The sequence below is a fragment of the Acomys russatus genome, chromosome 12, assembly GCF_903995435.1.
Source record: "Acomys russatus chromosome 12, mAcoRus1.1, whole genome shotgun sequence".
Lineage (NCBI taxonomy): Eukaryota > Metazoa > Chordata > Mammalia > Rodentia > Muridae > Acomys > Acomys russatus.
The window spans coordinates 54,333,527-54,355,838 of NC_067148.1; the positions used below are offsets into that span (position 1 = coordinate 54,333,527).

Sequence of the window (22,312 nt, forward strand, 5' to 3'; positions counted from 1 at the left end):
TTTAAGTTGTGCGCTTGTGAGTCTCTTGTCCAGTTGCCGTAGACAGCGCTACCTGGAATGTAGCAGAGCCTACTCCACCTGTCCAGACCTGAGCCTGTTACTCACTTGCTCTGCAGGCATCTGTTCAGTTGCTCTAGCCAAGTGTCTCAAAGACCACACCCGTCCGCAGCATCCGTCTCTTCACGCTCTTGACTCCAGGAATGCCACTCGTGCTCTCCCTCTGCTGTGTCTGTCACCCGTGCTCTCCCTCTGCTGTGTCTGTCACCCGTGCTCTCCCTCTGCTGTGTCTGTCACCCGTGCTCTCCCTCTGCTGTGTCTGTCACCCGTGCTCTCCCTCTGCTGTGTCTGTCACCCGTGCTCTCCCTCTGCTGTGTCTGTCACCCGTGCTCTCCCTCTGCTGTGTCTGTCACCCGTGCTCTCCCTCTGCTGTGTCTGTCACCCGTGCTCTCCCTCTGCTGTGTCTGTCATCGGTGCTCTCCGTCTGCTGTGTCTGTCACCCGTGCTCTCCCTCTGCTGTGTCTGTCACCCGTGCTCTCCCTCTGCTGTGTCTGTCACTCGTGCTCTCCCTCTGCTGTGTCTGTCACTCGTGCTCTCCCTCTGCTGTGTCTGTCAGCTCTTCCTTTGTGCTGCTCTTCCTTCTTTGAAAGTTTTTCTTCTTGTTTGCCCTGTAAGCATGTTCTGAATAACTCATTTCCTCCAAGGCCTTGTGGTCCCACTCCCATCTGTGTCCTTTGCTCAGTATGTACTTTGCTGCCTGGACTCGCACCTTCATTTGCAGATGGGGTAGAAATGTATTTATTTATGATTTTTAAAATGAATGTCAACTTATTTACTTTTTAAAGATTTATTTATTTATTTATTTATTTATTTATTTTACATGAGTGCTCCATCTGTATGTACACCTGCAGGCCAGAAAAGGGCACCAGATACCAGTACAGATGGTTGTGAGCCACCATGTGGTTGCTGGGAATTGAACTCAGGACCTCTGGAAGAGCAGAAAGGGCTCTTAACCACTGAATCATTTCTCCAGCCCCAAAATTTGTTTTTTGAGACACCGTCTCCTTGTATAGCTTGCACTGTCCTGGAAATCACTCTGCACCAGGTGGACCTCCATCTGCCTGTGCCTTCAGTGTGGGGACTAAAGGCACACACCACCACGCCCAACTGTGTTTTAGTTATGATGGTAATTTGCTTTTGTAGTTTACTGATTACCTGTAATTATAATCTTGACTTACAGTCAGTTTTCAGAGTTTTGGTAAGGATCTTTGTTTTTTAGTTAGATAAGAGTCGGGCTTCTTTCAGATTCTTGATTCTCCAGCCTTAGACTCTCAAGGGCTCAGTTTACTGGGTGCAGCATACAGAGCTTGTCTCCCAGCATTGATTGTTGTTTGTGTATGCTGAAGATGACTGTGCCGGGGTGTGCAGGTATGTGTGAGCATGCGTGCGTGTGTGAGTCTGGGGTCAGTTCAGGCATCTTCCTTGATTGTTTTCCACCCTGTTTGTTGAGACAGTGTCTCCTACTGAACCTGGAGCTTGCCAATTCAGCCAGACCAGCACACCAACAAGGCCAAGATCCCTTTGTTTCCATCCCCCCCCAGCACTGCAACCATAGTGGGTGGCTCCTCTTGGCTTATTTACATCGTTGCTGGGGTTGAATTTGGGTCCTCACATTTGTACAGATTTTTCTGGCTCTATATACCAAATCCTGAAGGCTGACTTATTTCTGTAGGTGCCCAGTAGCCACTTGTTAAATAACAGGCAGGAGAGAAACAGTAAAGCAGAGGCTGCGCTGGAGCGGCAGGTGCTTAGCCAGTGAGATGCGCAGGTGCTTGTACCGCTTGTCCTTGTCGGCTATGTTCCATCATGACTTCCTTTTGGAAAAACCTATGTATGAAGTAGCATTGGAGATTGAGGAAGAAATAAAAATGATCTGATCGTTATACTTAAATGGCTTTTAATATATTTTATGAGACACAAGTATCTTCTCTACTGCCCTGTGGAGTTTTTTCTTTATCCCTCTTTTATAGGCAAAAATGTTTTGATTCTCAGCTTTCATTGTCACTGGAACAGGGCAATACAAATAATCCCCAAATAAGTAATTTAAAATCTGTATGCATCTTAGAATCCAGTGTACTGGGTTCTTCTTCCTGTTATTATCAATATTACAATAGTGTTGTAGCATCCCAGGATTCTTAAGTGTCCCCTTCTCCAGGTGTTAATAAAGCTGACGGTGTAGACAAGTTGGACGGGTGTTTTACATCTCCGAATGCAGAACAGCTGATGGGAAAGCAGCAGCATTGTGTAGCACGCAGGACTGCTCGGCCCCTGTGGACCACTGTGCGCTCTAAGTGCTGTAGGTCGTACTTCGCACTGGTTTCCCCCAGTAACTATTTCTATGCTTCTTTGTTTCTTTTTTTTTTTCTTTTCTTTTCTTTTTCCTCCCCTAAATGAAACAAAGGATCAAAGATCACGATGTCGTAGAAGAGGAGCACATCAGGCCAGAGGCTGCGTCCTCAGACAGCAGTGCCAGACTGGAGCGCACACGTGCTGATGGTGCTGCCGAGACACCTGGGGACTCTGCAGGTGACACGAGTGCTCCAGTGGACAGCTCCTCACTCTGCACTTTGTCCTCAGAGTCTCCTCAGGAAGCAGCTAGCGATGAGGACGATGAAGAGCGTGCCGACAGCAAGTCTGCATCCCAGCCAGAAGTCGGCAGCAGCTTTGCAGACTCCACTCTGTTAGAGCAGGATTTGTTCAACTCCTTCTATTTCTGGAGGACTCCTCTACCTGAGATAGACCTTGATAGGGAACTGCAGCAGGACTCTGCGGAGAGACTTGGCTCAGAGAGAGCAGGAGCTGGACCTGGAGTCCCTGAACCAGGCCCTCCTAATGTCACCATGGCTACCCGGAAGGAACTAGAAGAAATGATAGAGAACCTAGAGCCGCACGTGGACGACCCAGATGTTAGAGGTATGCAGGAGCCGTCCTGCTCTTTCCTTACTCACGGGAGATTTTTAAAATGCCTTTTATGGGGCTGGAGTTATGGGGCTCAACAGTTAAGAGTACTGACTGCTCTCCCAGAGGTCCTGAGTTCAGTTCCCAGCAACCACATGGTGGCTCACGACCATCTACACTGGGATCCGATGCCCTCTCTGTCATTCAGGTGCACACGCAGATAGAGCACTTCTATACATAAAAAATAAAGTTTAAAAATGCCTTTTATGACACCTCACTGGTCTGACTTGTAGGAAATGATGTCTGAGATGGCTCCACTGTTGTTGTATAGATGTGTTCGTTCAGAAATCACCGTTGGCAGTTACTCAGTGGTTCACATTTATAATTTGTGAAGCTCTGATTCCTGCTATATCCATTTTGCTCTGGGCCTCATTTTGAAGGAAGAGCTATAGTCTATATGATGGACATAGATTTCTGTTTCCCTACATGCATGATGTTTTGGGAGCTTTAGCTTGTATTATTTTACAAGAACAATTTATTTTTCAATTTTGTGTTTTGTTTTTGTTTCATTTGGGGGGAGGAGTATAAATACCTGGCCCATGTCCTTCATTGTGAACAACCACACTGGTTGTTCAGTCCACAATAAAGCATGCCTGTTACCAAGGAGACTGGGAAATAAGGCCTCCCTGCTGCTCCGCTGCTGCTGCTGCTGCTTAGGAACAGGGTTAGAGTAGGGAAGGCCAGAGCCCATCAGCTGTGCACTCTCGACTCCTTGGCGATCATGTGACCTTTCACTGAGATGCCCTGAAGACGAGGCATGGTGGCTCATGCCTTTAATCCCAGCACTCAGGAGGAAAAGACTCAGATCTCTGTCTATATAGATCTAGGTCTATATAGAAAGTTCCAGGCTAGCTGGGTCTACATGAGAACTTGTTAGGAAAAGAACAAAGCAAAGCAAAAACATTGTAAATCACATAACTGCAAATCTCGGCAAACCTTCAGATCCAGTTACCACTTTCGGGATATTTTTCTCCTTGTTTGGTCCAAAATCTAAAATGTCTAAAGTATCAATTTGCACAGAATTGGGAAATAACCTATTTCAAAGCAAATAAAGTAAAATGTTAAGTAACCCTTTTAGAACTTTTCCTTTGGATTCTTTGTTTTGGGGGGGGGGGGGGCCTCCTGAGAGCTGCATTTACTGTAGGCTGGAGGCCGCGTCCAGCTAAGACCTTGTTTAAACTTAGGAAAACTCCTCCGATCTGGAAAGTTAGCCAGCGTCTTCATTTGCTTTCACTTATTGTTGTTTTTAGAGACTTCCTGTTGTATTTTTATACCTGGAATTTATATTTCTGAGTCTGGCTTATATTGCATAACACGAGTTCTAGTTCTGACCTTAATAAGATTCCCTGGGGTGTAGTTTGTACCCGTGAAAATCACTGGTTCTCTGAGGCTAGGGAAATAGCGAAGCGGCTGGTGCCAGCGCTGAGGTGGGGAGCAGGCTCATCAGCCACAGCATGGCCCTGGCCTGTGGGCACCTTAACACAGCCCAGGTACAGCTGCTCCGGCTGACACGGCAGCAGCCCTGCACCTTGCCGTTCCTTCCGCCCTCCACTCCCCTCAGCCACTGAGAGTCAAGCTGCCAGTATCTTTATTCCCTTCAGCTTCTTGTTTCCATTTTATTATCAACCTAAGTTTTATTAAGTTCATCCAACTACAGTAACTTTTCCGTACACGTAATTCTTATTAAAAGGCTTGGCAGCCAGTCGCTAGCTCTAGCCCAAGACTCACTACCGCACAGTAGCTCCGAGTTCTCCATACATAACAGACTCAACAAATCTTACTAGAAACATTGAATGCACTGCTTCAGTTTTTTTAATAGATAAAGCTTTTTAAAGTTTCATACTATGTCTATGTTTCTGAAGATGGCTAACACACTATTTGACATAAAATTATATTGTAGTTAAGAAATTTCACTATAAATACTACGGTAATTTAACTGCTTGTGTATATAATTCAACCGTGACTCTTGGAACAATTTAGATTTGTCATGCAGGGCTTTTAGGTTTATTGAAAACTGTTGCATGTTTCCATTGTGTCATAAGATGTTTTGCATTTTGAGAAAGGTGTTCATTAATTTGGAGCTCTTTTCTTTTCTAACGGAGTCACCCCTTTAACTTGCCAGAAACGTGTGTGTTCTTGAGAGGCACTCTTGATCCAAGACTGGAAACAAAGGTTTGACCAGGAGGCCAGTGCTACAGCTGCCTTGTAAACATGGCTTAGGCCAGGAGAGAGGACATGTTGGCCACTCTAGGGGAGTCCCAGCTTCCTGTGATCACAGATGCTCTTTCTCCTGCGACTTTTGGTTATGAATTTAAACTGTTTTCATTGACTGCAACAAGAAAAGGGAAACTCTTTGGTTAGCCCTGGACATCGCAGGTTCTCATGGAAAGATTGACAGGACAGATCCTACATAGTGAAACAAAGATGGTAGAAAGATACCCTTTCTGAGAGATGACCTGTTGAGCTTTGTAGACCAGGCTGGCCTGGAACTCACAGTGATCTACCTGCCTCTGCCTCCCAAGGGCTGTGATTACAGGCATGTGCTTCAATGCCCGGCTGAGAATGCCTCTTTCTTAATTTGAATTTTCTGTATAATGAAGGCAATGTCAATTGCCAAATTTAGTAACTAGTGCTTCCTAAGCTGTTGTTTTGGCTTTGGCCAAGCAAGACTGTATTCTCAGTCATTTCAATATCAAAAAAGGATAGTGAACTGGGGTGAAACAGGGATGTTTAAATGTTACTGCCAAGAAGTCTTTGTAACTGCCACTGTTTCATGTTGGCAGGTTTGTGTAGCTGCCTTTCTGCTAGAGCAGGTTAGTGAGACTTACCTGCTTGGCCTATGAACAATGGAAATTGGGCCCCGAATAACCTGCAACAGCATAACTCTAGCACAGTTGTTTCTGCTTGTTCTCCTGAAGGACTAATGACTCGCACCGGCAGGGAATTTGTTTAGCTTTTTGATGTGTGTCAGGAGCACACACTACTGCTAACAGGTCGTCTGAGGAGAGAGGTGGCAGAGGTGGCCGTCGGTCCGCTCACTGTCTCTTCTGCCCACAGCACAGGTGGAAGTGCTCTCGGCTGCACTGCGCGCTTCCAGCCTGGACACTCATGAGGAGGCCGGAGGTGGAGAGCAGCGGCGTGAGCTACAGGATGAGCCGGGTGAAAACGAGCTTCCAGACTGTAACCTCAGTCCAGACACTTCCATGCCTTCCATCAGCGCTGCCGAGGAGGTAATACACTCAAGGGTGTTTACCACACGAGAGCTGTGTGAGCATGCAGTCGTGATGGGGACACTTGTGCCAACACGCTAGCTAGTTAGTGCGCTCTGCTTGTTACTCATTTTCTTGCTCTTTTTCATAAAGTAAAAGTAATTATTCTCACCACATCCGTCCTTGTGACTTTACTGTCTTATTAAAGGCTCAAAAAAGTTAGTCCTGGTCCTGTCTATGTGACTCGTAGACGAGTGGATGTTGATGTAGCTCACTGCAGTGAAATAGTCTTACTGGAAACAAAGCCCTTTATCAAGAATAATTAACTCTTCCCTTTTCTTTTTGGAGAGGTGCTTTGTTTCTGATCGGACCATTTCACTGCAGCAAGCAACACAGTACTCTGAGCAGAAGACCGGGACTTGAGGCCATGCTGCGGAGGGCTGTGGCATTGTCTGGACTCAAGTGAGGGTGGGTACTGTTCCTAGCATTGTCTTTGCTGCATCCATGTAGCTGTCCACGTGACCCTCCCTGGTTCCCTACTGCATTTCCCTCGAGCAGGCACGTAGCATCTCCTTCTTCTCTCCTGCTGATAGACACAGAGAAGGAACGCCACCCATTGCCAGAGTGCAGCGTGCACACACTAGGCGGCGTGAGTGCTAGAACTCAGGCAAGAGTGTCAAGTAGTGGGGGTGGCCGTGAGTCTTAGCGCTCTGTGCGGCTTTGGTTTTGCTGATGGTATGTGATGCAGCTGGAAGTAAGTACAGTGCTTGTGCTTTGGAGAGGAGCCCTGACTGCGTAGTGCAGGCTTGACTGCTGCAACTCACGTGCACACTGCAGAGCAGAGGGTGTGTGTGTGTGTGTGTGTGTGTGTGTGTGTGTGTGTGTGTGTGTGTGTGTGTGTGTGTCTTTCTAGAAGTATGGCTATTAAAAGCAACTACTTGTAAAATCAGTTATTAAAAACCGTGAGTAGGGCTAATAGAAACATACATGACACCCGCTGGCCTCTAGGAGAGTTGACTGGAAGAATCCTGCTTGTATTTTATAAATGAGCTAATTTTCTTTTTTTAATTTACTTTTTTAGATGTATTTAATGTGTTGTAGGAGTGTTTTGCTTGCTTGTCTGTCTGTGGACCATGTGCATGCAATACCCACAGAGGGCAGAAGAGGGCGTCAGCTCTACTAAAGCTGTAGTCTAGAGGGCTGAGTCAGCACGTGGTGCCCGAATTAAACCCAGACTCCTGTACAAGGACAAGTGCACTTAACAGCTGAGCCCATCCCTCCAGCCCCATAGACTGCTATTCCACAAACCTGGTTCAAAGCAGAGGGCAGACATTCTTAGGCCTTAAGCATGTTTATAAGCATTTAAAATCCTAAAGTTTCTCTATCTGAACCTTTTGACAGTCGTGAATGGTAAGTAACCCAGCGAGAGAGGTTGATAACGAAGAAAGCTTCTGGGCAGGGCAGTTCTTGAAGTACATTTTTCTCCTGACAGAATATGGACGCCACTCCTCACTACGTCCATGGAGGTGCAGATGTGACTGCCAGTGGTGGCTTCAGCCCCGATGAGGAGAGGAGACCCAAAGTACAAGTGAGTGGCCAGGCATACGATGTTGTGTCTGAGTTCTTCATGCCCCCTCCGAGGCCTGCCTGTGACCTAATTGATCTTTCTTTGTAATGCGTGTTTGAAAAATTAAGATAGTTCATTACATGTGTGAAAAGAAAACTTCGAGAGTGACCAAACTAGCACGGAGCACGTATTCTGCTAAGGCCTGGCGCTCCTGTGGGCGTGTGAACAAGTGTGCGCCTGCTAAGGCCTGGCGTCCTGTGGGCGTGTGAACAGGTGTGCGCCTGCTAAGGCCTTGTTTCCTGGTGCCTATTGGTGCTAACTTGACTGCAGCTTTAGAGACTGTGTTTGCTGTGTTTTGTTCTTTAGTCAGGGTCTCACACTCAGACTCGTCATGAGTCACAGCCGTCCTCTTTAACAGGTGTGCACCACCATACCTGGTCACATGCTTAAATACAGGACATGGCTTGTCCTTCGTTTTGTTTGTAGAAGTGAACCTTGGTGATCTCTCCCCTGAGCTACACCCAGACTCCGTAGGTGCCTTTGGGTCACTGCTGGCCACAGACTTCTGCACCTTGTCTGCCTCTGGGCCGTTACTAGAAGTAGACTCCTAGGTCAGATAGTCCGTGCTCGTAACTGTGCTTTCTTACTTAAATAGCATCATTGTATAGTTCTGAAAGACACTTTCCTCACTTACATTGTAAAATATTTTAGAGTCAGTGCACATAGCCCATCTCATCTTTCAGCAAGTTTCCTGTTTGCGTGCAACATAGCTATAAAGGAAAGGCAGTTAGCTCTCCACTCGTCCCACAGAAGCAGCTAGTCGTTTAAAACTCCTCTTCCAAAAGTATACTGCACATGCGTTAGCAAAACGTATGCAAACGGATGTGTGCACTCTGATTTTTAAAAATTTCCATAGAAGGAATGTGGCTTTAACCTCTTGGTTTGCTTTCCTGAAACAAGAGTTCAGTGTGTAGCTGGCTGGCCCAGAGGTCTGCCTGCCTCCGCCTCCAGAGTGTTGGGATTAAAGGTGTACTGCCATGCCCAGCTCCAATATAAGTTTTGAATTGTCCATAGAAGGAACGTGGCTTTAACTTTTTTCTCTCTCTCTATTTGGACATAGTTCTGGTACAGCATGTAGCCCAAGCTGGCTTCAGAACTGATCCTCCTGCCTCAGCTTCCAGACTGCTGGGAGACAGGAACTGCTGCCACAGCCTTCTAGGAGTCACGCTGGCACTCATGTGGCCATGCGGGGAGCTCAAGAGGAGACTGCCACAGCCTCCTTTGTATTTTTTTAACTTAGCAATTACTTCTGGCCTTTAACCTATTTTAAGTTGCTTTTATATATTTCTATGTGTGCATGTATGTAAACATATACATCTATTTAATACATGCTATTTGGAGGGTGCATTTTACACATATGTGTGGTGTTTGTGTATAAGTGTGTGCACATGTGTGTGAAGACCAAAAGTTGACTTTGGATATCCTCCTCAGTCACTCCTTACCTCACTCATCTTACCCCGATTGTCCTGTTCCCTCCCCTAGATACCACCACCACCACCTGAGCACAGCCTAGCAGCTCTCATCAGGAGAGCCTGCATCCCCTTTCTCTGTGTGCCCACGGGGCCTCCCCACCAAAGGGAAGTGATCAAATCTCGGGCAACAGACTTCCTGTCAGAGGCAAGCCCCACTGCCCCCACAACCTTGGAGAATGAGCTGTCCACTGGCTATATATAGTTGGGGGCGGGGGGATGGGTTGAGACAGGTTTCTCTGTGTAGCCTGGGATGTCCTGGACTCAGACGGTCCTGGACTCACAGTGATCCTCCTGCCTCTGCCTTCTGAGCGCTGGGATGAAAGGGCATGGGCAACCACGCCCGGCACTGCTGGCTGTTTTTGAGACAAATCTTTGGCTGAGCCTGGAGTGCACCAATCCTGTTAAACTTGTTACCCAGCATGCCCCAAGAGCCTTCCAGCCCCTCGCACAGCCGCACACCTGACAGCATGGGTGCTGGAGTCTGAACTCAGGTCTTCATGCTTGCCTGGCAAACCCTTGACCAGCTCGGCTGGCTGCGCATCGCCACCTACCATGTTTCTTAATCTCAGTCACTAGATTTCAAGTTTTGACATTAGTATTGATATATTGTAAAATTAATTTGTCACATTTATGTCTAACCTGATGAAAGTTTATCTAAATGCTCAAAACGTGCTGTCATTCCTCGTTCCTGCTCAGGATGTTGTGCCACAGGCATTATTAGATCAGTACTTGTCAATGACGGACCCGTCCCGAGCACAGACGGTCGACACAGAGATCGCTAAGCACTGTGCATACAGTCTGCCGGGCGTGGCCCTGACTCTCGGCAGGCAGAACTGGCACTGCTTGAGAGAGACTTACGAGACCCTGGCATCAGACATGCAGGTGAGTGAGAGTCCACAATGTGGCGCAGTGCTCAGCTTCCACAGTCTGAAGAATTCTGTGTCCTGGCAAGTGCTTGGTGTCTCAGAGAACCATGACAAGAAAGAAACCAAAACCAAAAAGCCAGGGACAAAGCCCTGCTCTTTCAGTGAGCTTTTTACTTATGAAGTTGTTGGGATTAGTCTCCACAGATGGCATAAGTGCTGTTGGCTATGGGCCCCAGTTTCCATCACAAGAGCTCTACTATTGGCAGTTTCCAGTGTCTTGGCATTCTAGGGTGCCCTTAGAAGGCCTTCTCTTTCTATTCCCATGCTCCACAGGACAGACATCTCTGCCTTTGTCTCTTTCATATGATGAGCTAGATGGAGTGTTGCACAGGTTTTGTGTGTGTGAGAGAGAGAGAGGGGAGGGTGGGAGAGAGAGAGAGAGAGAACACTCTGGATTCAGGCCCCTCCTGCCACCTGTGGAGATGCATGGATCGAATATAGCTTTTCCTGCCTATGCACACGTGCATCTACCGGCTGAGGCACCTCACTGGCCCTGAGCTAACTTTTTCAGAATAATGATGTTCAAAGTACTTTGTGTCTCGATTTGTAACCGTTTCCGTTTCTACAGTGGAAAGTTCGAAGAACTCTAGCATTCTCCATCCACGAGCTTGCGGTTATTCTTGGAGATCAGTTGACAGCTGCAGATCTGGTTCCGATTTTTAATGGATTTTTAAAAGACCTCGATGAAGTTAGGATAGGTGTCCTTAAACACTTGCATGACTTTCTGAAGGTAACTTCTAAGTCCTTTGCATAAAACCATGCTTTTTGTGCTAGCAATCTGTTTCTTGACAAATATTACCATAACTTTGTTGTGATATGACATGCTTTTCCAGTGTGTTGCCCTTAGAGGTGACATGTCACACCTTCCATGTGGTATTAAGTTTGATCAGTTCGTGGGAGGGGACACGTCTGCTTGACTTCCTCAAGAATCAGCCATTCCTCATGGTAGTTAGTAAGAAACGGGGGAGACAATGCTTTATGTCGATTTCTTATCCCCAGCCTGTGATTTCTTACAGCCACACAGGAGTCTTCTGTGTCTAAGTGTATGTCTGTACACCACACATGTGCAGAACTTGTGATGGTCAGAAGCGGGGGTTGGATCCCCTGGAACAGGAGTTTCCACCCTGTAAGTGCTAGAAACAGCCTAGGACCTCAGCAAGAGCCACGTGCTCTTAGCCACTCAGCAGGCTCTTTAGCCCTCATTCCCATTTTAAAACGAAGGGGCTACGGTGATGGCTATTGCAAGTGCTGTAACTGCAGTGATGGCTTACAGAGATGGGGAGAGTGTGGGAGGGAACTGGCCAGCTAGCCAAAATGGCAGGTTTAGTGAAAGACCCCGTCTCAGGAGACAAACTATAGAGTATCAGGACACCTGGCAGTGTGCATGTGTACACACACACACACACACAGTAAAATATAGCCAACACATTTCTTTAGGATAATTACCGTATTTTTCAGTCGAATAAAAGAAAACCTTCTATGCCTTGTCCTGGTTAAATGAAAATCTTTCATTTTGTTACTTCAGCTCCTTCCCACTGATAAAAGACGAGAGTACCTCTATCAACTCCAGGAGTTTTTGGTGACAGATAACAGTAGAAATTGGCGCTTTCGAGCTGAATTGGCAGAGTAAGTTCTGACAGCTTCCTGGCACTGTCTACAGCTCATCTGTACCTTTTCGTGTTTCCTCCTGTGCCTTTGTCCTTTCTCACCATACCTGCCTTGCTGCCCTGGCTTCCACAGACTAGGGGTATTACTAAGTCCACAGCTCTCTAATGCAATGTGGCTCGTCCCTTATGGTGGCGCTGCCTTTGCTGGAGGATGGGGAGATGCTGGGGTGCCTATTGGCTTTTTTCTAGTGTTGTGATCCACTCTCTGACATTGACTGGAGAGTGGCCCCCTCTTGCTCTGCCTTAGTCCTTTGGCACCTGGGCTTTCTCAGGGGTTGTCCCCTCGCAGTGGTACCCAGCCCTGGGCTGTGCCTTGGTCAGTCTTCTGCAGGCGCAGCCTCCCTCCTCTCCTTAGCAGTAGGGTGTCTTGGCTATCAAAAGGCCCTCAGTCTCCATTCTAGCTTGTACATGCTTCCCTTGTCTTCATGTGCGACCTGCGTACATGTGTGCCTGGTGCCTACAGAAAGGGGGTCAGAGCCTCTGCAACTGGAGTCACACATGTTGTGAGCTGTCTGGTTGCTTAACTGGGCCTTCCCACTTTTTGGCAAGTACTTCTTACATCACCTTCAGGTGTGGTGTCCCCAGGAGCTTGCTTCTATGGGAACTAATGTCAGCAGTAGACTGATCTGTTGCCCATACCAAACGTCCTGAAGGACTGCTGAGTCCTGACCAGCAAGGGCATAGTCAGGGTGCTCACTTTTGCCTCTGGGGAGTCTCAGCACCTTCTAAGCCAATGCAGTAGGGAGTCCTTGCAGGGTGTCCCAGTGAACAGTCGAGGAAGCACTCGGCTCTGTCTCCATTCCTGAATGCTTTTAGTTTATTTTGTTGTTACTTTACCAGAACACAGTGCTGGGTAATATATGTATGAGAAACTTCTTATTTGGCATAAGCTGCCAGTGGCTGAAGTACTGATGCCTGGCCCTGCCACTCAGTGTGTGCGCACACACATGAACAAACACCATGCCACTGAGCTTTGTCTGGTATCACCAGTGGAATGGCCACACTGGACACAAGTTACCATGTGACCCACCCATGCCCACACAGTGTCCACAGGCAGGTGGCATGCCTTGAACTCACTGCTGTTGAAGTCCCATTCTGTGTATTCCAGCCTAGAGGCTACCCTGGGCTGTAGCCTGTTTGGTCATAAGAACTTGGTGTCCAGTATTATGAAGTACTACATGATTAACCTTGGTTGAATTTTATTGTCATTTCTCTTTGTAGACAGCTGATTTTACTTCTAGAATTATATAGTCCCAGAGATGTTTACGATTACTTACGCCCCATTGCTCTGAACCTGTGTGCGGACAAAGTTTCTTCTGTCCGCTGGATTTCCTACAAGTTGGTATGTTTGAGCTTGTTGGCCTTTCCATCAGTGCTTGTCCAATCAGAGGACAGAAGACAGGTCACTGTCTGCTTCCTTCCCTAGGTCAGTGAAATGGTGAAAAAACTCCACACGGCAACACCACCAACATTTGGAGTCGACCTCATCAACGAGCTGGTAGAGAATTTTGGCAGGTGTCCGAAATGGTCTGGTCGGCAAGCCTTTGTCTTCGTCTGCCAGGTAGGAAAGGCCTGGACGCACCTACTCAGCAAACGGCTCCCAGTCCCAAGCTTCTTCCTTGATTGTGAGGAACTGAAATGACTCTGGCCGTCTACTGTGCGGTTGTGTGCTTCTCAAAGTTTGGCGTCGGGCTCCTCGTGCCAGCACACCTCAAGCTGGCATGCCCGAGTGCCATGTGCACATACCCACACACACAGTGCCCACTAGAACGCAGGTTGGAAATGAAAGTTTAAAGCCAATATCTTAACCAACCTATAAGCTCAGCACTTGAGAAGCAGGTGAAGAGGACCTGAGCCCAAGGGCAGCCCAGCTGGCCCGAAGGGCCTAATGGTTGATTTATGTGGTGATAAACTCTCAACTCAAAGATGAAAGCTTATGACTGCTTTTGCCACTACCAAGGACAGGGTAGCATTTCCAGTAGGTATGAAACCTATTGGCCCCGACTGGAACATAGGATGTTACATAGCATGTACACTGTGTATTGCTTGGCTCTGGTTTTGAGTCCCATGCACCTGGAGTTGCAGCGTAGGTACTAAATTCCACAGTACTTCAGTCCTGCCCTCCGAGTGATGGTTTGGCTCTTTCCCACCAGACTGTCATTGAAGATGACTGCCTCCCCATGGACCAGTTTGCTGTGCACCTGATGCCACATCTGCTGACCTTGGCAAACGACAGAGTTCCAAATGTTAGAGTGCTGCTTGCAAAAACACTGCGACAGACTCTGCTAGAGAAAGGTGGGTGGCAGTTCATGAGACCAGTTGGGCAGGAAGGAGGTTCGTAGTGGCCAGGAGAGGGTGGCACATACACACTTTAATCCCAGCATTCAGGGAGGCAGAGGCAGGCACATCAAGGCCAGCCTGGTCTACAGAGTGAATTCCACGACAGCCAGGGCTACACAGAGAAACCGTCTTGAGAAAACAAACAAGGGCTGGAAAGAGAGCTCAGAGGTTAGGAATGCTGCCTGCTCTTCCAGAGGTCCTGAGTCAATTCCCAGCAACCACATGATGGCTCACAACCATCTGTAATGAGTTCTGGTGCACATGCAGGCAAAACATTGTGTATATATGATAAGTAAATAAATCTTTTTTTAAAAAAGAAAAGAAAAAACACAAACAGAATGTTTATATATCTTGAAACTTAATAGCCTTAAAAAAATAGTAATGGCCAGGCATGGTGGCACACGCCTTTAATCCCAACACTCGGGAGGCAGAGGATCTCTGTGAGTTCCAGGACAGCCTGGTCTACAAAGTGAGTCCAGGACTGCCAAGGCTACAGAGAAACCCTGTCTCGAAAAACAAAACAAAAAACATAGTCTTAGTCTGTAAAGGGGTGGCTCTGCAGGCACAAGGATCTTTTTGCATTGGATCTTAAGAACCTGTGTAATAGAGGGGTGTATGCTGGGAGGCAGAGAGACAGGCAGATCTGGAATGTAGTGGCTGTCAGGCTAGCCAGGTTGACAAGCTTAAGGTTCAGTGAGAAAGCAGTCTCAAAAAGTGAGGAGTGGGAGCTGGGTGTGGTGGCGCACGCCTTTAATCCCAGCACTGTTGGAGGCAGAGGCAGGCGGATCTTCAGTTCAAGGCCAACCTGGTCTACAAAGCGAGTCCAGGACAGCCAAGACTACAAGAGAACCCTGTCTCAAAAAGTGGGGATACACTCAAAGAAAAACGGTGCCAGTTCCTGGCGTACACACATGACGCGTTCATACATATACAAAATGTTCCATGATCTGAAGAACGGGAGGCAGCCAAGCTAGCTTCTCGGGTTAAGGGACTTGACGCCAACCTCCGTGTATGCATGCCAAGGTTTGCACGCCCACTGTAAAGACATTGCCTGCAGCTGGTCACTGGACCCTCAGGCATTACGGCTGAGGGTCTTTTCCCTTTATTCATCAGAAGCCCGGCACCCCATAGTATTTTTACTCTTTTAGTACTATGACTACCTCCTCCAAGTACCAGGTAAAATTGAATATATGAATTCATGAATGAAGTATGGGAAGAAACTTGCCTCAAACAGTATGAATAAATCAATATTGCATTTTTACTTTGATACTCATATAAATTTTTATTATTTATTGGATTTTTTTTTCCCAAGACAGGCTTAGCTGTCCTGGAACTTGCTCTGTAGACCATGCTGGTCTTGAACTCACAGAGATCTGCTTGCTTCTGCCTCCCAAGTGCTGGAATTAAAGGTGTGCCCCACCACCACCCATATACATTTTTAAAAGAACAGTAAAATGGTCTTTTATTCCTTAGAGTCTATGTATAGAGTCTATGTATTTAATAGCGGCTTTCCTTTCTGGGCTAAGAGCTAAAAATGGTCACTTTAATAAACATGAGCAAGAGATTTGTCTATCATAAAAACAATAAACCTAGTGCTTTTTTCCTGCAACAAATTAGTTTATAGTCTATTTGCATGAGCATGCTATGTCTGCACTCAGGAGCACTGTTTAGTACACAGTGAGCTTCTTACACCTGTGCTTAACTGACCTTGTGTACCGCACGTTTCCAGAGTACTTCTTAGCGTCTGCCAGCTGTCACCAGGAGGCCGTGGAGCAGACCATCATGGCCCTTCAGATGGACCGAGACAGTGATGTCAAGTACTTCGCAAGCACCCACCCTTCCAGTACCAAAATCTCTGAAGATGCAATGAGCACAGCTTCGTCAACCTACTGAACCCTCACCAGGGTGTCCTTCCTGCTTCCCCAGGAGCCGAGGCTTCACGGCCTGCACCAGCTGGGACGGCGGTGGGGCCGTCCTCACCAACTCACGTGCAGGTGGAAGTTGCCTATTCCCAATACCAGTGGTTTTTAAGAGTCAAGAGAAAGTACAGTAAACGCTATTATCTTATCTTGACTTAAGGGAAAGTAAATTCTCAGAGGATTATAATTGTCACCAAAGCCTTAACTCGTTACTTCATCTTCCTGACTTGAATTGGCAGAGCATTTTCCCTTCGGGAAGGATGAGGTTCCCAGAGACCTGCATTGCTTTCTCCTGGTTTTATTTAACGGCTGATAAATGACATTCTTATGGCCAGAAGGCGGATGTGCACCGGACTGGAAAGGCCTTCAGTATTAGCCTAAACATTTCTTCCAGGTGCGGAGCCTGTTCAGCTCCTTGGCTGCCCTGCCCAGCCCAGCCCTAAGTGTGAATAGTTCTTGGCATATATAAATGACAAAGGAGATTTTTTTTTCTTCTTCTCCTAAGGGCTTGATGTTAACACTAAATAGAATCTGGTTTTGACTCTTAATGCAGCACATTGCTGTACACATTTACAGAACGTTTGCAGAATCTCTCTTATTTTTTTTTCATGCTGGTCATGACCTGAAGGAAAATTCTTAGCACGAACATTGTGTCAGGTGTTTTGAACTTGATCATGGTCAGCTCTGAGGTGCAACGCTCTCGTCCCATGCTGCACACACCTGTGACCACTCTGGGGCTTGTAGCCTTAATCATGCTGTTAGAACTGTTGTGGTACAAGTTCCAAATAAAAGTTATTAATAGGATCTATAAAGAGAGATACCACCCACTTTGTTTTCTAAATCTCTACAAATAAATGCAATATGTGACCTGTATTATTTAGCGTAAGATGGGGGAAAGATTAAAATATTTGTCTTTAAGTAGCTCAGTAGTCTCTTTGGAATCTGCCAGTGTTCACTGGTAGTCCTACCAGACAGCAGCAGCCTGAAGACTAGGGATGCCATCAACAGCAACCTTATCCTGAAATACAGAAGAGCACCTGCGAGATGATTTCTTCATCTGTTAAGACAGAACTAGTAAACCGCTGTTTCCCCCAGGCTTGTGCAGCTGCACGAGGGCCGGGGAGGCACCAGGTGCGGATTCTAGCTGCTCCTGAGTGTGAAGCCCTCTCAGGTCCCTGAGTGCTTCCTGAATACTGGTTTACTCACACTACGGGAAGTCCAGAGTAAATCAGAATTAAAGTTTTCCAATAATTTCGTGTGGGAAGACATAGGTTACTTCCCATGTAAAAGTCCACAGACAAGCCTGTGCAATAAAAATCAAAGTGTGGGAAAGTGTTGAAATGGATGAAAAATCCACACTAACTGCATTAGGGAGTGGGTGGGCCAGGGTGGCCCCAGGCAGTGGTGCTCAGCCTGGTGTTTGGCTTCAAAGGCTTCTGAAGGCAACAGCAGGGGTTGGTTCTGTTTAGGGGAAGAGGGCAGCCCTTCAGAAGTTGATGTGCGCCATGTTAACAGCTGCAGTCTTTAAAACAGTGGCATGTTTAAATGTGCAGCTTCCTGCTGCTTGAGGCAGCCTTCTAGGCCCCGCTGTTTAGAGCTCAGTAGTCACTCAGCTGTTCAACACAGAGCATGTAAAGCCTTCCTGGTTTTAGTATCTGATAGATTTAAAATAAAAAGGCTCTCCACTGCCATGGATAAGCACTGTGACCAAAGACAACATAGGAAGGAAGAAACATTTAGCTCACACTTCCTGATCACAGCCAGCCAGACAGGGACAGTGGAGAACCCTGCGCCCTGACTTGCTGTCTCATACAGCCCAGGATCACTGGCCCAGGAGGAGCATCACCCACACTGGGCTGGGCCCTCTCACACCAGTCAACCAGGAAAATGCCCTACATCAATAAATTGAGGTCCCCTCTTCCCAGGTGACAACAATTAGCCTTTTGTCAACACAAATATGTCACTATTCAGCCATAACCCCAATATCTCATGTCAATACCACAACAAGGTCTCTTGAGTCTTACTTATATGTATAAATAGCTCAGTGTCTGAAATCTTGGAATTCAAAATCTTCAGGGCTCCATGGGCTTGCTGTGCCCTCTCCCTAGCTCTACCTTCTTGAGCACACAGAGCTTGGCTCAAGCAAGCTCAGGCCTGCTCTGGTCCTCAGACGGCACCCATCCAGTAGGCCTGGCATCTCTAGCACCTAAGGCTGCAAGTACCAGTGGCCTCTCCTGGGTTCTCCTCAGGCCCCTGACCACACTGCGATCTAAGCCTTAGCTTGTCTCCATAGCAATGCCTTCGATCTCGGAGCCTCCACAAACTGAGACTGACACCTTCACTAATGGCGTCTTGGCCTCTGCAGGAACTTCGACCCAGCCACAACAGTTCCAGGCCTCAGCTGCTCTGTGACTCACCCTCTCACACCTTTCCAAAGCAGAGCCCCATAAAGAGCTACCAAAGTTGAGATGCAGCTTTGCCCACCCTGGGCCACACGTGCATGCTGACACTGAGCAGTGCTTCCCAAGGCACTTCCACAGTGATGCCACTCATGAAACAGTTGGTTTTCAGCCCAAACTGACCAGCTTCATTTGTCCCCGGTAAAGCAAAGGTTTCACTCAGTGGTACTGGTCTCTTGGTAACTACAGCTCATTTTCCAGCCTTAGCTGACCAAAACACAGCAGTAATCTTGAGGAAGCCTCAAACTTCACAAGTCAGGCCCCCACCATCTGCATTTCTTTCAGTATTTTTCAAGTTCCCACAGAAGAGCTCACTAAGCTCTGAGCCTCAACAGCTTTTCCAGATCAAAGTTCCTAACATGTCTGTCACCCTCCGCAAAATAGCATAGTCATGTCGGTCACTCCAGAACACTTCCATCCTCCTCCGCTTTTCACTGGGAAAGGGAAAAACACTGATCAAAAACAACCTTGGAAGGAAAGGGCTGGTGTCAGCTGGCAAGTTACAGCAAGGGAAGCCTGGGCCAGACCTGAAGCAGAGGCTGGAGGGTCACTGCCTACTGACTGGTTTCTTCTATACCCCTCAGGACCACCTGGCCCAGGGTGGCACTGTACACAGTGGGCTGGGCATTCTCATGTGAACCAATCAAAAACAAAAAGGAAAAAAAAGTGCTGTCAGCCCTGCCCATAGTCCAATCTGATGGAGGCCAGTTCCTTGCTGACTCTCCCTCTTTCTCTATGTATTTAGTATTGTGTCCAGTTGTCCAAAACCACAGGAGCCAGGTTAGCGGCACACACCTTTAATGCCAGCACTCGGGATTAAAGACAGTTCCAGGATAGCCAGGGCTATTACACAGGGAAACCCTGGGTGGGGCGGGGTACAGCACGGGTAAGAGGCAGCTATTGGCTTATATTATCTATCACAGCCCACCACTGAGGGAACCCTGGGACACTGCTTGCTAGCTTGCTTCTCAAGGCTTACTCAACTGACCTTGTATAGTCAGGACCCCCTGCCCAGGGTGTCCTGGGCACCCCACAACTTTGACAAGTAACCAACATACTATGTCACCTTTTAGTGTCAGCTCCTGAGCTGCTGACATGGTGAGAATGTTCAGGGAACAGCCCTGAAATGCCAGAATGGCCTGCAGAGCCTGCTAAGGAAGAAAACAGACTCCAACATTCAACACTTACAAAGGCAGGTCTCCCAGATCAAGGCCACAGCACATCAATTAGCACTTGAAGTAATTTTCCTGATGTAAAAACAAGCAAAGGGATAATGTATTCCCGCAGCAAACTGTTCATGAACAGTAACAAGTATGTACACCACAGCATCAGTCAACCCAGCAGTCAGACTGTTAGCACCAGCCCAGCAACTAGCATCACAGGCAGAGCTCTCCCACATCGCGGTGCTTTGGGCACTCTATGGTAACAGCCAGCTACAGGGCACTTAGGCCCAGTAACCTCTGCCGTGGAGACAGTCAGCCATTTACACAGCAGGGTGACCAGATGTAGCAATCAAAAAACAGGATACTTGCCTGGCTCAGTGGCGCATGCCTATAATCCCAGCACTGGGGAGGCAGAGGCAGACGGATCTCTGAGTTTAAGACCAGCCTGGTCTAAAAAGCGAGTCCAGGACAGCCAAGGCTACCCAGAGAAACCCTGTCTCAACAACAAAAAACAAAAAGAGGGTACTTACTAGAGTCACATGGACACATCCTGAAGTCATTAAATGTCTTGAGCTTTAAAGATACAGATGTGCTGTTTTACAAGATAACCCTACAGCAAGGCCAATCTGAGTGAACAGAATGAAGCCCAGGGATGCTACCACAGTCTGCTCCAGGTACCCCTCCTTCTAGGGAGATGCCCAGGTGACAGCCAGTGCAAGAGGGGTCATGCTGCCCCTGTCCTTCACAGGACTTGTGACAGTTTCTTCTATAAGCTGTCAAGTCAGCATAGAACACTGATGTAAATCCTGTTTTAAACCTCTGAAATCAAACATTTTGGTGGGCCTTTTCCAGAGAACTAAAGATGCCTTCCAAAGAAAGGATCCTACTTTCTCTGCTTAGAGATGGGAGACTCGGCACCACCTTGCCTGGAGGTCTACAGCCACAGCCCCCAACAGCAGCAAGGAGAGTGAGCATGCAGATCCCCAGTGCTGGGATCACAAGCGTGCATCACGAGGGCTGTGCGGGTGTGTGCATGGCATGTGCAGGCAAGAGGCTGATGCTGGTGTCCTCTCACTATCCACCTAGTTTTCTGACTCATGTTCCCACCTCTGCAGGATAGAATTGCATTACAGCCACACACACACACACACACAACGCTTGCTTACTACGTGGACAGGAGGGATCGACACTCAGGTGTTCATGCTTGCTTGGCAAACACCTGAGACTAAGCTATCTTCCCCCAACCCACACCAAGTTTTCAGTGTGGGTCCCCAGGATGGAACTAAGTTTCCATGCATGTATGAGCTCTTTTGCTCCAGCCCATAAGAATGTCGTTCAGCACAGAAATACCTGCAGTGAGGTGCTGAGCGCCTGAAGCCATGGGTCTCTGCTTGAGAACGGATCCTCAGCCTCACTCCTCTATCCCCAGGTGCCTGACGTTGGGTGTCACATCAGAGTGTCTGCGTCCTTCTGTTATCACCTACATAAACTGTTATGAAGTTTAGCTAAGCAAAATAGAAAATCCAGCTGGGCATAGTGGCCCACACCTGTAATTCCAGCAGAGACAGGCAGGTGAGTTCGAGGCCAGCCTGGTCTACAAAGTGAGTCCAGGACAGCCAAGGCTACACAGAGAAACCCAGTCTACAAAAAAAAAAAAAAAAAAGAGAGAGAGAGAGAGAGAGAGAGAGAGAGAATCCAGATATTTGACATACTTTAAATATTAGATATTTCCATTGTAAAATTTTTTAAGTTCCTAAAAATGAAACGAGAAAGCTTTTGTTCGAGACCAGTATATCCCTGATATGCCAACTTCCCTAGCCCTCATTTTACATTTAAAATGCAAACCCTGGAAACACCAACAACCAGGCCAAGATGGACTCCACCTGGATGGCAAAGCTTGGTTTCCCAACAGCACCAGAAAACTGTCAAGAGTTCAAGGGCTGCACATCTGATAGGCAGCTCCTGTCAGCAACAAGCACAGGTGAGAGGAAGGGGAGGCAGGAGCAGGGGCACAGCGGTCTGCATGGGCACTGGGAAGGGACATCGCGTTCACTCTTGGCCTTGACGCACCTCCACCGGCTCAGTGTCAGCTGCTGGGTATGCAAAAATTTCAAGAGAAGTATACAAGAAAAAGCTTTTTTCAAATGGCTGTTGAATTTATTTCCTTGATCAATAATGGTCCTGGCAAAAATCAGTTAACCAACATTGAGACACTTGTAATGAAATTCTAATTTTAAAAACCCATGATACCTTGATAGAAATTAGAGTTTACACAAACAAAAAGAAGTCTTCAATATTGCCAGCAAATATAAAACGAATGTAGTACGTCTGACAGGACACAGTGAGACATTATACATTTATATTTGACACCTGACCGTATTTCCAGTCACCATAATATCTTCTCTCCAGATTTAAAAAAATAGTATGCTGATTTCTATAACAAAGCTTTTTTTTCCGTACAAAAATCAAATAATGGCCAACAAGTCACAACAGTGCAATAGGTAGAGGCTAAGAA

General features: G+C 47.2%; 1 protein-coding gene across 1 annotated transcript in view; it reads left to right on the forward strand.

The window, feature by feature from the left end:
• The window catches only part of Ppp4r1 (protein phosphatase 4 regulatory subunit 1), a 55,610-nt gene extending 38,505 nt beyond the window's left edge, over positions 1 to 17,105 (forward strand). Inside the window, exons 11-20 of the mRNA XM_051154449.1 lie at positions 2,459 to 2,970; positions 6,073 to 6,245; positions 7,717 to 7,812; positions 10,020 to 10,205; positions 10,818 to 10,979; positions 11,775 to 11,875; positions 13,138 to 13,258; positions 13,343 to 13,477; positions 14,070 to 14,211; positions 15,986 to 17,105. Of these exons, the coding sequence (XP_051010406.1) occupies positions 2,459 to 2,970; positions 6,073 to 6,245; positions 7,717 to 7,812; positions 10,020 to 10,205; positions 10,818 to 10,979; positions 11,775 to 11,875; positions 13,138 to 13,258; positions 13,343 to 13,477; positions 14,070 to 14,211; positions 15,986 to 16,149 (1,792 nt within the window). The 3' untranslated portion in view covers positions 16,150 to 17,105. The remainder of the gene's footprint in view (positions 1 to 2,458; positions 2,971 to 6,072; positions 6,246 to 7,716; positions 7,813 to 10,019; positions 10,206 to 10,817; positions 10,980 to 11,774; positions 11,876 to 13,137; positions 13,259 to 13,342; positions 13,478 to 14,069; positions 14,212 to 15,985) is intronic.
• The last annotated feature ends 5,207 nt before the right edge of the window (positions 17,106 to 22,312 follow it).